The following is a 14730-nucleotide window of genomic DNA, read 5'->3' as shown; positions in this document are numbered from 1 at the left end:
GTCCATTATACCCTGCACAAATTCAAGACACCCAGTACCAGATGCAGCAAAGTAGCCCCAGAACATAACTGAGACTCATGTTCTGTGGAGGTATGGAAACATTACGGAGAGGTAGCCATGGAGTCTTTGACCAGGTTGTTCATCAGAATTGTAGCTGGTGAGAAGACGCATGAGAAATGGAGGAAGAGTGTGCTTGCACATATTTTTAAAACCTAGGGTGATGTGCAGAGTTGTGGGAACTATGGGGGGATAAAGTTGATGAGTCACACGATAAAATTGTGAGAACGAGTAGTACAGGCTAGACTCATGACAGAAGTGAATATTTCTGAAGAACAACATGGTTTCATACCTAGGAAGAGTCCCACAGATTAATTATTTGCCTTAAGGATGTTGATGGAGAAACACAGAGAAGGTCAGAAGGAGCTACATTGTGTCTTTGTAGATCTAGAGAAAGTCTATGACAGGGTATCCAAAAAGGAACTGTGGTCCTGCATGAAGAAGTCTGCAGTGGCAGAGAAGTAAGTTAGAATAGTACAGGACATGTACCAGGGCAGCACAACAGCAGTGATTTATGATGAAGGTGTGACAGAGGAGTTCAAGGTAGAGGTGGGACTGATAAGGGATCAGCTCTGTGCCCCTTCCTGTTTGCAGTGAAGATGGATAGGCTGACAGATAAAGTTAGACTGGAATCCCATGGACCATGATGTCTGCAGATGATTGCAATCTGCAGTGAAAGCAGGGAACAGGTGGGGTAACATTTAGAAAGGTGGTGGTACCTTGATCAGAGAAGCAACCAAGGTGAGATGTTTTGGAGTCAAAATCAGCGAGAGCAGACTTGGATTGTTTGGACATGTCTACAGGAGAGATGTTGAGTATATTGGTAAAAATCATTGAGGATGGAGCTACCAGCAAGGAGGGCATAAGGAAGACCAAAGAAAAGGTGGATGGATGTAGAGAGGAAGACATGAGGGGATGTTAGTGTTAGAGAGGAGGATGCTGGAGATATGGAAAAGAATGACACGCTGTGGCGACCCCTGACGGCACAAGCTGAAACTAAAGAAGAAGAAAAAAGTTTTCAACAGAGGTGCCCTGCTTGTTTGTCTCCCACAAAGTCCACTGTGGCTCAAAAAACAATGGATGGTGCGATCTGACACTGATGTACCTTGAACCTTGGGGTTCACCTTTAATTTCTTTGGAAATTCGTTATGGATTCTTTGGTTAACATTGGTATTATCCAGGAAGGTTGGCTAAACTTCTGGATAACTTCTGTGCAATTGTAGTCACAAGAACATCAAGCTGCTTGGAGAGGGTCTTGTAGCCTTTACCTTCACATGTGCCTCTGGAATTTTCTATCCAAACTCCTGAGACAACTTTCTCCTTCACTTCCTGTGGTCTGTGTTCAGTGTGGTAAACGCTATGTCACAGAAGAGCACAGTGACTACTTGTCACCCTTAGGCAGACTGATGATCACTAGTCTGTAGACACCAGTGGTCTTAGTGGACACATCTCAGAACATGTCCCTATGGTCAAATCATTTTCAATCTTATCTTGGGGTACCATCATTTTTGTCCAGGCCTGTCCATTAGTTTATTTCTTAAAATGATTCTGCCAAACCACAATTCAAAAGCAATGCTTGATTTTTATTAATTAATGTTCAGTAAATTTTTGTTTATTATTTATTTTTGTCAGTTTCAAGTTATTTCAGTATCCATTGTGGGGTTTTCTATTGTTAACAAATGGGTACCAATAATTTACTCCACATGTGTAACCAAATTTTCCAACAGGATATTGGTTCCTAATATACTTCAAAGTTTAAAGTGTGTGATGACAAATTTACTTTCAGCCGTTGCATACTGAGACACATTATCCACTGGACCCATGTTTCAATATGTACATCCTGAAGGCAGGTGGATGTTTGAGCTGCCTCTGTTGTGCATTGCTTGGAGCATGTATGGTATGTACTTTTGTTTGTCTGACCATTTTTACTGGCTGATCAAGCTGTTGAATATACAGATTTTGGCCACAGGGGCCAAAACTCCAAACATGCTGACAGACATCCAGCCTTGAAATCCTATCCCCTTCTAAATTTGTTATGGTTAACAGCAAATCACGCTTCAGAGAATTTAATCAAAATATCATCAAAACATCAGATTCACAAAAAATTGTCAATCTGATTTAAATAATTTAGTTGTGCTGTGCAAAAATGTTGAGTGAGAATTCCTGTAGTAGCCATGTATTTATGTAAATGACATTTGGTCCTCGCTTTCAGCCCTGCAGTAGCTTTCACACTGCTCCCTTACAAATCTACTGAGCATTCAAGCAGGCTTTCTGTTTAGCCCTCTGGTGAATGGATTCTCACTTCTTAATAGCACATACTCATAGTCTGACCGTCTTTATATCAGTCTGTGTCTGACCTCCATTGGCTGGGCCAATTGGCTTAATAGATCTGAATGCCATGATGCGCTCGGATGTTCAACCACCTTAGTCGTATGAAACATTCTTATAATTGAATAAGGTCGCTTCATCTTCCATAGCGATGTAAAAGATGGGTTTAACATGAAGTTACAAGAGCACAATAAGATGCAGCAGTGTCTTTTTAACTTACCCCGGATACTGCCAGGCAGACTGAAAAAAGGTTAACATTTTTGCGGAGTCACAACATTAAAATTTCTCATCATTATCTGGGCTGTGACCACGGCTTTTAGGTCACACATTTCTCATGAACTCCAACCCGGGAAACTTCATCCTGATATAATTTGTGGTCCATCAGACAATCGTTTCTCCCATGAATTCATCTTCATGTTGGTAGAGAAGACACCACAGGTATTCTCAAACTGGGGCTTGAGAATCTCCGTTCAAGTGAGTGACAATTTAAGATCCAAATACTGATGGCGTTTTACCCATGTTTAGACAGTTTCGGACTAACAAAGTAAAGACAAATGGGAATTCCAAAGCAATGTAATAAATAAAGGCTATAGCTTCAATCTTATGTGAAAAAGAAACCCACCAGTTGTACAAATGTCCCCACAGACACACTGCATCGCCATCCTGAGTTACCCTTCCAAGACCAATAAACATCTTCTCAGTCCTTCAAGAAATGTTTATCTGTTACTGTGGGGGTTAAGTTCAAGAGGAAAATAAATAGACCCTTCATGGAATTATCTCATATAGATTATTGATGATGAACTGCGTGAGAAAAGGAAACGACAATCTTTTTAAAAAATCCCACATAAACTCGGGGGAGGCCGAACAAATGTACTCACGCGATTTCAACTCTCAAAGCATACGAGAAAGCCGTGACCCTCTGTGAATGACTGACTGACATGTTTCTCAAAGCTGCTGGCAGAAGTGTCGTAGTTACGCTGCATCCTCACCGTAGTATTGTAAATAACAGTCAGCAAACTCAGTGCGTTTTGACATTGTAAGTTTTTAATTCCTGTTATTGTTTGTTTTAAATCACATAATATCATCAAACACTGAGCGATTTTTCAGCACCTATGTAGTATCATGTGAATGATCATCTTTTAGGGCCTATACAGAATTAATTAATGACTAACAAATAAAGATAAAGATGTAAAAAAGACACTAAACAGGAAATGATCATTCTAAAGCATCCATAGAAAGTCAGTTAGCCTCAACAATATTCTGTTCTATTCTATTCTATTCTATTCTATTCTATTCTATTCTATTCTATTCCACTTTATTCTATTCTATGTTCTGTTTGTTCTGTTTGTTGCGTTGTGTTGTGCTATGTCCTGGTATGTTCTGTTCTGTTTTAATCTATTCCAAATACTGTAGTGTTGAAATAAGTTAAATAATTGGTTCCCACTAACTCACTAACTAACATTCTTTGTTGTCAGTGTTAAGGAGTCTTTGAATGAGTTAGATTCTATAAAACTGACAAAAGAATATATTTTCTTTGTGCAGATTAAATGTAATCACTAAGAATACTGGATAAAACACCAGAAGTTAATAACATGTTTAATCTCAGGTGTAGCTCCTTCATCTACAAAGTGACCAAATGTCCAGTTTGAATGACTTTGAATATCTTTACATCTGTTCACCTCTCCTCGCTGCCCTCAGGATGTGACTCAGTTTCAGATCATACATTTAGAATTAGCATTATTAATTTGAAGTGGTGCACACTGAACTGCTGGCTGGTTGCTGCACACATAAATCAACAATATCCCCAGGATCCACTGACTGCTGTGACAAAAATCACAAGTATCGTTGACAGAGACATTACAGATCTAAAAACATCATTTATGTTTTACAGAGTCAACTTTAACACGGATAACAACAATAACAACCAACAAATTCACACAGGCCCAGATATCAAAGCATAATCTGGTAACACTTGTTTTTAATTAAGTAGGACTCCAGCACTTATATACTGTATATGTACATAAATGTATTATACATATATTTATATGTTCTTTAAGTGTAAAATCTAGAGGACTAGATATTCTTCTGAAATATAGTGTATAAGTGAAATAGCTGAAATCGATTTGACAGTATATATAAATAACACACATACTGAAAATTAGGCTACATTTACTGTACTGTGAACCACGGGCTACTCCACAACAATAATGAATGGACACTGATCATGAATGGAACATAGATTAATGGTTCCGTTTTTTTCATGCAAGCTGCAGCCCACATTCATGTGACCATGTCATCCATCTCCATTCATATCACCCCTCCCTCCAACCCAACCCCCGCTTTATGGCCTAAACAGAATCATATATGTTCTCCAGTCTCCAGTCTCCAGTAATCCACATCTACTGTGATCACAGCAAATACATTATAAAGAGAAATGTTTCTCCTTCTTTTCTATTCAGAGCTTTACATTCAGTTCAAGGCACACTGTGAAAAACGGCTGTTTTACGGAAACAGTGCCTGTACTTCTGATTTGAATGCATTCATGGCAACCAGTTGTGCGCTCCAGCTTCCACCCCTATTCAGAAAGGTCTTTTACTCGAGCACACACCCATGCTGAGTGATGGTACTATCAGTGTTTTAGCATAATGATCATTTATAAAGCGGATCTTATCCGCCTTTGTGCATCACACCAGATTGAGACGCAGCGGGCTCACACATTTATGTCTTTCAACCTTCAGTTATTCACCTCAGTCGTTCACAAGTCAAACCTGCTCGTCTTTATATGTTACATTAGAGTCGTGCGCAGGTAGTGTTAAGAAGGAAAACTAACCTAATGTCACAGCTTACATGTTATTTTTACATTAAACGGACAATATTTACAAATGTGTGTGAGTGTTCTCCCCTCACCCCAACACGCCCTGACACCCTTTCCACTAACGAGTTTGGATGTTTGCATCAACAGTTGTATTATTATTCACTCATCAGCCGCCGCTCGGCCTTCGATGTTCAGCCGTGACACAGCACACATTCAAGTCGTTCATTGGAGCGCGTAATTACGCACGCATTGGCAGAAATGCAGACACACTTCATGCTTTTTAACAAGCGCCTCTGAGCTTAATAATGTTTCATTTCTCTGCATGAAGCCTCAAACAATGTACTGACCGATCCTTTATAGACACAAGCCACATTACACCAGCATTTAAAGACATGACGCGCCACAGAAAGTCACATTTCACATACACACTTAGTGTTGATACGGTGTTGTTTGTCCACGTTGTGGGTTTTTTTGACAGGTCTCTTCTCATTCGGTTTTTTTGTCCCATCTTGGTTGTTCTTTATTTCAGATGATTCTCAACACTCCAAAAGCCACTAACCTCTGTGAACCAGAGCTTTCAGTTTGTTTCTGAATTCCTGCCTCATGAGGCAGTAAATTACTGGGTTCAGGCAGCTGTTTGCGTGCGCCAGACAGACGGTGAGTGGGAATACATATGTGTGCACCACATAATACGCCTTATCCCAGTGAGCCGCGTTCAGCTTGACCAACACACTCCACAAGGTGATGGCATGGTTGGGCATCCAGCACAGGAAGAAGGACAACACGACGATGGTGATAGATTTGGTAACTTGGGACCTCCGCTTGGGGTTGCTTGTTTTCATACTCCGATTCCGTATGACGCGAAACAGCATCAGGTAGCTGATGGACACGATGGACATTGGCATGACGAAACCTACAAGTATTTTCTGCATGTGATAAATTGCCAACCAGTACTGTCCACCAGGAAACCTCAGCAAACAGAGTTTTTCTCCTGTAACATTGCTGACAGTTGAGAAAATCGGCGTTGGCGCAGTCGCCAGAGTCGCCAGAGTCCAGATAATTGCGCAAATCCACTTGGTGGAGCAGGACTTGTGCACGGTTCTGTTCCTCAGAGCCGAAGCCACCGACCAGTAGCGGCTCACACTCATGGCAGTGAGGAAGAAGACGCTGGCGTACATGTTCATCACGGTGACCGACAGGACGATCTTACACATGGCGTTTCCAAACGGCCAGCTGAAGTCCAGCGCGGTGTCCACCGCCCAGAAGGGCAGGGTGAGGACGAACTGCAAGTCCGTCACTGCCAGGTTGAGCACGAAGAAGTTCAGTCTGGACTTGGTCCGGTCCTGTTTGACCCTGATGAAGAAGAGGACCAACAGGTTGCCAATCAGGCCCGCAGCGCAGACCGCAGAATAAACCACACAGATCAGGACCCTCAGAAACAGGCTTCCATCGGCTGTCAGGTCGATGTCCTCCAGATTACTGAAGCTGTCAATCTCAATCAGTGAACTGTTCCAACAAGCGCTCTCATTATCCTCGTTCATCATTTCATCCTCCCAAAAACACGTCATAATAAAATAATCTAATCAAGCTCGATCAGTAAATCATGTCCAAATGCAGCTGGATTAAACTACAGGATGCAAACACAAGTCCGTCTGGACTGAATCCACCCAACCCTACTCACAGCCCCCCCACCCGCCCCTTCTTCAACATGCATTCCCACCCAGCATCCCTGCGCTCTGCTGCTGACAGTCTGAGGGCAATGATGGAGCTTCTGAGGTCTGACTGCGTGATCGAGGCTCTTCAGAGGAAAACGTTTCCACGTCACTAAGTCGAGAATAAAACACTGAATTGATTCCAGGTGCAGTTTTAAATACAAATAGAACCAGTCAAGAAGCCTCCAAATTGCACTTGACATGACTTGGGTTGATCAAAACGTCTCTCTGCTGCCGCCAAGTGTTCGAATACAAGTATTAAATCAGGGCAATGTCTCCCATCTGTTAAAAGAAATGACAACACACTGGTAACAGAATGCATTTTATTACATCTAAACTTTTCTACATAAACAGGTAACATTCAATAAGTAAACAATTTCTTCCAATGCAGGTAATAAATATTTTTTTCACTTAGTATATTTGTACAAACTGACAACTGTACACCTTCTCCTCCTTGCCCTCCCTGAAAAGCCTTTCAATGATTTTTTTTTTAAATTTCTTCTTCTCAGATTGGAGCCATGAAACAGAACCTGTGAATGTTTTAAGGCAGTGAGTGCAGATGTTGATTTGAATGTGACTTTGAAATTGTTTCATTGTGTAAGACTCTGTATTGGCCACAGTCCTTATATTTTTATATAATAGTACAGCTTTAATTTTCTAAAAAATATATAAATTAATTTATTCTCTCGCTCTGAATTGACACACAAAAGCATACAGACCGACATCAAATACTCACGTTTGGATCTGAACGTTCAGTTTTCAGGTTTCCATACAGACATATTATACACATTGTTCACTTTTCCCTTTTGTCTATGGTTGAGACGCGACAGCGCTGAGCGGCTGTGTCCAGATACCGGTGGAGACTTTTTGAAAACACATTTAAGAGCAACTGCTGACACAAGTGGATGTTCAGTTTGATCTTTGCAGATGCTGGTTTTGGTCCAGTTCCACAGCAGCAAATTCAAATCAGCTAAAACAAGAGTTGCAGATACAAAAAAAAAAACAAAAAAAAAAAATGCTGAGAATTTAGGACGCAGCTGCTCACACCAGTATGTGGCTGAACTCGAAGGGCTGAAATAGAAACAACCCTGTTCTTCATTATTTCTGCAAACAATATCATTATTTTACATAAAAGCCAATTTGTTAGAGCAAAAATTAAGCTTAACCCACAGGATGGAGCCGTGGACACAGCATCACGGAGATAACTTGAGGAGAGAGGAAATCCTATATTGACCTCCTGTATGTAGAGCACTTCAACACAAACATTCAAAACGGTCTGCTCTCTTTAACTTTTCATGCATGCCTGGAGTCTGCTGCACCGCCTCATGACAAGGGCGAGGAAAAATAAAGTTCAAATAAATTAAACCCAGATAAAAGCAAACTGGTGGTCGATATTCAAACTAGAAGTATAGAAAGCAAAGGAACAGTGTCATCAGTATAGAAAGTCAGGGTAACACTTGATCACAAAACAGCACAAATGGTTAAGTGATGTTTCACACGAGTCATGACGAGTCATGAGTTCCTCTTTGTTGCTCACAATTAAAGAATAATTCAGCCTCTGTGGTTTAACGGGATTGGTTAGCACTTTATGGACTCTTCATAGACTAAAGCGACGCATCGTGGCTGGTTTGTGAACACTGCTACCAGTTGAGAAGAACCCCTTGTCTTATTCTGGGACTGAACCGTAGCAACTGATCCAGGGAGGTTTAAAGTGGTCCATTTATCTAAATAGTCATTTTTCTCCTCTCACAGCTTTCTGGAAAATGCACCAAACTTGAACACACTTGAGTTGAGACAGGCCGGTGAACATTTCAGACTGAAGCTGCTCTTTTAAGCATCTGTGTGGCAGACTTTATAAACAATGGTTTTTAGGTCAAATTTAGAAGTTCTGAAAAGAGTCCTACATTTTGTTTAGATAATTTTGTCATCTTGGTGGGGGGGGGGGGGGGTCTGTAGAGGGAAGTGAATGGAAACAGAAATCATGGGGTGAAGCAGAGAGTGAGTTAAACATGTTTCAGACAACATTCACGTCGCTCTTTGAGGCTCTACTTCAGAAAAACCACAAGCTAAATGCTAATATGTTTACCCACAGTCTGCTAATATTTCTTAGAAAACAGAAATCACAGCTCAGGGATGTGAATGGTTTTGTATGGGGGGGGGGGACTTAATTTGGATTTTATTTATAGTTTGCATGTGATTATTCATTCACTCATTCATCGTCTACCACTTAATCCTTTGTCTGGGTCAGCAGCGAGTGAACCACGAGAAGGCAGTCATGACTGTTCATGAGGCAGGAGTTTGTGCTCTCAATAAACGTGTGTGTGTGTGTGTGTGTGTGTGTGTGTGTGTGTCAGCTCCCCAGAAAATACACATCAGTATTTTCATGACCACTTAAATGGTACCTTTTCAAGAAAGAAGGAATAATAAAACGCATATTAAATAAAATCAGAACACAACAGCTCCAGAGTGACAGTGACTCTCACACGCTCACCAATGGAAATCCAATAATTTGTAAAAAATATAATATATAGAAATAAGAATACACAATAAATAAAATACTGCACAACACAGGAAAAACACTAATTCGTTCCGGCAGTCGGTTTGAGAGCCGGGATGGGTTCCCATGAGAACGGAGAATAACGTTAGAAGACAGGGTGGGTGGGTAGGTGGGGGTGTCATTTTAAGTTGATTTCCCAGTTAGCTGCTGAAGAACAGGACAGGGGGTGTCAGGTGTGGGGGTTCGCTGCCTGAAGTAATCAACTACTGTGTGAGGATGATGAGGCTTTAAGGTGTCTGTCCAACAACTGGAAGTGGAACGTCCAGGAAGGTCTGATAACAGAGAATTATGGGAAAGTTTCAAGGACACATCGGCTGGACGAGGGGTGAGCCGACTGGGTAGGAGGTCTACTGTACGTCCCTGGTCATGTGACCAGTGTTACGGTGAATCTCTGCATCCGTTAATAGAAACAGAGAACAAAGTGATCCCATTTTTAAACTGTATCATACATTCGCAATAAATTTTAATCTGCATGGCAACATGGAGGTGTTGTGAGACCTCGCTCTGCTTTGGGCACATCGTACTCCGGCTGACTCGCTAACTCAAAGGGTTTTGCAGTTACAGGTTGTGTATTTTTTTTCAACCAGCTGGCTTCGTGCCACGTATAACTTGGCATGTTGAGATCTCCTCCTTTCATTGTGGCACCAAACAGGCGTAGAATGTCAAATACATCAGTCACAGGTCAAGTCTTCAGCGGAGATGGGACCAAAGGTTCTGTGTCACCATTTAAGACATTCTTTTAAGAAAAAACAAAACAAAAACAAACTTCGAACACGCTGTGAAGCAACCACACACACAGGCACTAGATGAAACTTGGTCACATGTCGTGAACGCCTGTCTCTTTAGAAGCTACAACAACTGCTACAACAGCTTGACTTTCATTGGAAGTCATTTTTAACAGTCAAGCAGATAAATGGTGAAAATGAGAGCACAATGTACACAAAGAGACAGTCTGAATGTCTGACTAACCATCAGTAGGCCAAAGAAGAGGACACTTGCCTGGAAACACCGTGGCACACAGATTCAACTGCACTCTCCTTAATGAGATCATTTTCATAGGTACCTTATGATGTTTGTTTGGGTTTTTTTTGGCATTGAGCAAAAGTAAAAGCTAAAAGAACGCTTCCAGCTAAAACTTCTTAATTGGCAAATACAACTAGTCTGAAAGACTCCATCTCTAAGTGCTTCATGTCGACAGTCTTTGTGACGATCTGAAAAATAAGGTGTAAAAATGAAAAACCACAAATGGCTAATTTCCACTGAAACACTCCCCACAGCATTAGCCTGAAGGTCAAAGGGAATGTGTGTGTGTGTGTGTGTGTGTGTGTGTGTGTGTGTGTGTGTGTGTGTGTGTGTGTGTGTGTGTGTAGATATGTATGTGTACATATATAAACATAACTGTTTAAATATCATACATAACTTAAAAGCATAATAAAACTATCAGTTGAATAAACTGTAAATTCAGTGTCTTAGTTCTTGTCATTTGAAATAACACATCAAAAGATTTAAGATAACCGGAGGAAACTGAAGTCCATACTGAGAAAGTGAAAATGAAAAAAAGTGAGCAGAAATTAGCTTAAAAAAAATTGGAAAAAAAAGAGAGGAGAATGAAAAGAAACCCACTAAGTACAGGCATGTGTAGAAGCTTCTTAGGAAATAATGATCCTAAATAAAATACAAACCTCCAGTCCTCCACATAAAATCAGCGATTGAAGCAGCTCACTAGACTGAAAATGTTCATATTTGACATACAAAAGTAAAAGAGGAAAATATATTTTGTTCTCTGTACACGGTGCCACTCATCATTTTTGTATAAAAGAGCCTTCCCTCCTTTGTGTTTTTGCTCAAGTAGCATCTTTGCAGTTTATGCCAAATTGGTACCGCTATAGCAGGAACACAGGTTCACATGCTGGACAGGGTTCTGAACTCAAGTCATCATACCAACAACATGTCCACAGCTGACAGGAGGAGATGACTTGTTACTGTTCTCAGGTCAGTCTGGGGAAGGGATCTGTCATAGTATTGGTGCTCTTCTCGAGGCAGTCTCGTCTTTATGACTCCACAAGTTTTCTGAGTCTGATGACTTTGGGTCAGCCTAAGTTTCTGGATCAGAACTTACCCTGCAGTCAAAAAGCTTCTTACTGGATCATAGCTGGACCCAAATTGTAGTCTTGACTCTTCTCGAGTCAGTCCAATGATATAACATCGGCTATCCCACCATAAATAGCAGCCACTGCTGCTTCAGCGCTGCTCCGGCCGGCCACCACTCCAGGGTGTGTGTGTGAGGAGTGTGAGCCCGAATGCGACGACGAGTGTGTGGAATGAGTGTCACGGAGGCTGCTGGAGGAGACCAGGCTGCTGGTGCTGCCCGAGTTGCTTGCCCCGTTGGTCGGCATGGTCAACGAAGTGGCTGGGGAGGCTCCTGGTTGGTCCAGGAACAGCTGGGAGGAAGAGGAGGAGGAGGTGTTGTAGGGCAGGAAGCGGTTGAGAAGCAGCTCGTGGTCGTCTGAGGCCGACGCGGCGGCCGCTGCTGCCATCACCATGTTGTAATGCTGGAGAGGAGGAGGAAGAGGAGAGCAGGAGGTGTCAGGAAAGCGAGTCAGGTGAGCTTTCACATTGTTGTCTTGAATGTGAACTCACACACCCATAAAAGCTGACACCTTTATGGATGGGTGTGAGATGAGTCAGAGCGACAGTGACTCTGCGCATCACATCAAGGGACATTTTATCAGATTTGGGAGACAGAAGCAGGATTCTCAGAACATCAAAGTTAATAAGTTAACATCTGGATAGTACCAGAGCATAAGGTAGTTAAGTTTGAAGAAAAAAACATCTCATGATAATGGTGGCATTAACCCTAACCCATCAGCTCACGCACCAAAATGAATCAATCTGTTAGTGCCAGATGTGACGCTCACAGCACCGTCCAAACTTTTTTCCCCCGGTTTACTCCTTCCGTCCACACGACAACGCATACAAACAGAATGGATGGAGTTAAAACCATGTAGGAAGCTACAATCGTCCAGGCGTTTTCATTCATCTTGTTGATTTAAACCCAAGTGCTGCTGCTCCACATTGACCACAGACAAAAGTCGGCTATTTTGGGATGCGCTGCCTGCTGCTGGGAGAACTCTGACGGAGGTCGTCCTCCAGGAGGAACGGCGTGAATTTCCACACGTCCCGGTCCTCGCTTCCGTTGTTGACGGAGTTGTTCTGCTTATAAACATGTTGATCGACGCTCTGATGCTGATACGTGCAGATGGAGATTTTCTTGAAAACAGTGTTGTGTGGACGCAATTTTTTTTCTATACGGAATGAAAAAAGATGCATTTTCAAAAAGAATCCAGCTAGGTGTGGACATGGCCTCAGAGAGCTCACATCTCCTCCAACAAGTCACTACAAGCTCTACAATCACACGCTAATGAATTGTTGCATCCCTGCAGTGAAGACATGTTAGATTCCTCTGAAGTGACAAGAATCCATACTGTGTTCTGAGTCTGAGTTGAATCACTTTTCCATTCTTCCATCAAACTGCATAAAAATCCACCAACAGCCTTTCAAGGTGTCTCCTAGACAAACAGGTGATGACACACCTCCTCCAGCACTTGTTAGTAACGCACTCAATGAACCTGATTACACTTCTGTTGCTGAGTGATGGGATGAAAGTGATTCTAGATGACTGCCATACAATTAATTCATCACCGATTGGCCTTTGCTTACACGGACACTTCAGAGGGACTGCTGGCACTTTGTTTCTCCTGCACTGCCAGACAGACAAGCATTTTTTTTTCTTCTGACAGCCAATTACTGTACAAACAGAATAGTCACACTGAAAACTGGTGTAATCCACCACAGTAGGATCAGCGATAAAAATACACACACGAGCACCACTAGTGGTATCTAGCTGTGCAGGTGGTTCTGGCTCCACTTTTCTTTGTCCATATTTGACTAATTCTGTGCTCCAGTAAAATGTGGAGGAAGAAAAGCTGAGTAGGAGCCAAAACTATCTGTTAATGTACATAAAACACTGTCTGCAGTCCACATAGGGGTTATTCTGTCAGGTGGATGTCATTCCAATGACATCCAATAATGACATCCACCTGTGTGTGTGCATGTGTGTGTGTGCGTGTGTGCACGTGCCTGTGAGCAGTACCAAGAATGTTTTTCTTCACTGTTGTGTGAATCACATAAGAAATTCCAGACTTCAGAAGAAATTTCAAAATCAAATCTATCCCCACCCATTACGCTTTGAAAGACAATGTTTCACTTTTTAATCGTCTGGGGAACCATTCCTTTGAAAAAATGTTTAAATTAGAAGATCAGAAGCCAAACAGAGCCAAGTGAGGCGAGGATATCAGAAATAAAGAGATGCTGGAATCCATGTGTGATTGCTTCAATCCACCGTAATTGTGGGGTGACAACCATCATTTGTCAAACGTCTGACGCTCACGTCTCCTTAAATAGCTGCTAGATGTGCAGGAAGGATGGCATTTAGTGCTCACGAGCAGACAGTGAATGATACGGTAGGTACCAGTGGCTTTTAAAACATTTTACAACACATTCCAGAAGTTATAAACATACAACGCTGTGAAAACTGTCGGAGCCGCACCTGATTTGGTCTATTTTTAAAATCATAAAACAAAAGCAACCTGAGTTAACATGAAAGTTTTAAATGATAGATATAATTAATAAAGTTAAGAAGGCACATCTAAATCACGAGTGTGAAAAAGTGTTTGCTTCCTCAGGAGTTCAGTCTAAACAGAGTTTGAAAACAGTTTCTGAGGCTGTGGGGCTCCACAGATTCACATTTAGACACATCATCTCCAGACAAGACCAGAACAATAGTTAACTTTCCCAGAAGAGGCTGACCATCCAAAATTCCTGCATATCACTGGAAGGAATCCTTCAGGTAGTCACAAAATACTCAAAGAAAACAACGAAGAAACTACAGAACGCTTTCACCTCAAGGGACTTTAGTATGACATACACATTAATGGGAAAAAAATCGAATGTGGGCTCAATAATTGTCAACCACTGTGTGTGCGTGCGTGCGAGCGTGTGGGTATATACTCTTATGTGACTCTGCGTGAGGTAACATTCATCAATTTCCCCCCTGAAGAGTTCTGAATGGACGTTTTTGGTTTCATTTTTCAGGAAGCAGAAGTAAAGGTTTAGCTGTGTGTTTGCCAGAGGCCTCATATTATGGAGATGAGCTGCAGTCACAGCGTCTGGAAACAGTAACGCTGCTAAATGTAGCAGCT

General features: G+C 41.8%; 2 protein-coding genes across 3 annotated transcripts in view; both read right to left on the bottom strand.

Moving 5' to 3' along the window:
* Window positions 1-3414: 3414 nt before the first annotated feature.
* LOC137596310 (relaxin-3 receptor 1-like) lies at window positions 3415-6741 on the bottom strand. The gene has a single exon (XM_068316703.1). It carries the CDS (start codon window positions 6739-6741, stop codon window positions 5755-5757), a length of 987 nt encoding a protein of 328 aa, XP_068172804.1. The 3' UTR covers window positions 3415-5754.
* Window positions 6742-8841: 2100 nt separating this feature from the next.
* LOC137595774 (E3 SUMO-protein ligase PIAS1-like) overlaps window positions 8842-14730 on the bottom strand; it is a 57888-nt gene continuing 51999 nt past the window's right edge. The window contains exon 13 of one of the 2 annotated variants that reach the window (XM_068316052.1): window positions 8842-12021. In XM_068316052.1, the coding sequence (XP_068172153.1) occupies window positions 11656-12021 (366 nt within the window). In that variant the 3' untranslated portion in view covers window positions 8842-11655. The remainder of the gene's footprint in view (window positions 12022-14730) is intronic. The other variant, XM_068316063.1, reaches the window with a different exon arrangement.

The sequence above is a fragment of the Antennarius striatus genome, chromosome 1 (assembly GCF_040054535.1).
Source record: "Antennarius striatus isolate MH-2024 chromosome 1, ASM4005453v1, whole genome shotgun sequence".
In the NCBI taxonomy this organism is placed as follows: Eukaryota; Metazoa; Chordata; class Actinopteri; order Lophiiformes; family Antennariidae; genus Antennarius; species Antennarius striatus.
This window is presented reverse-complemented; position numbering and strand designations above follow the sequence as displayed.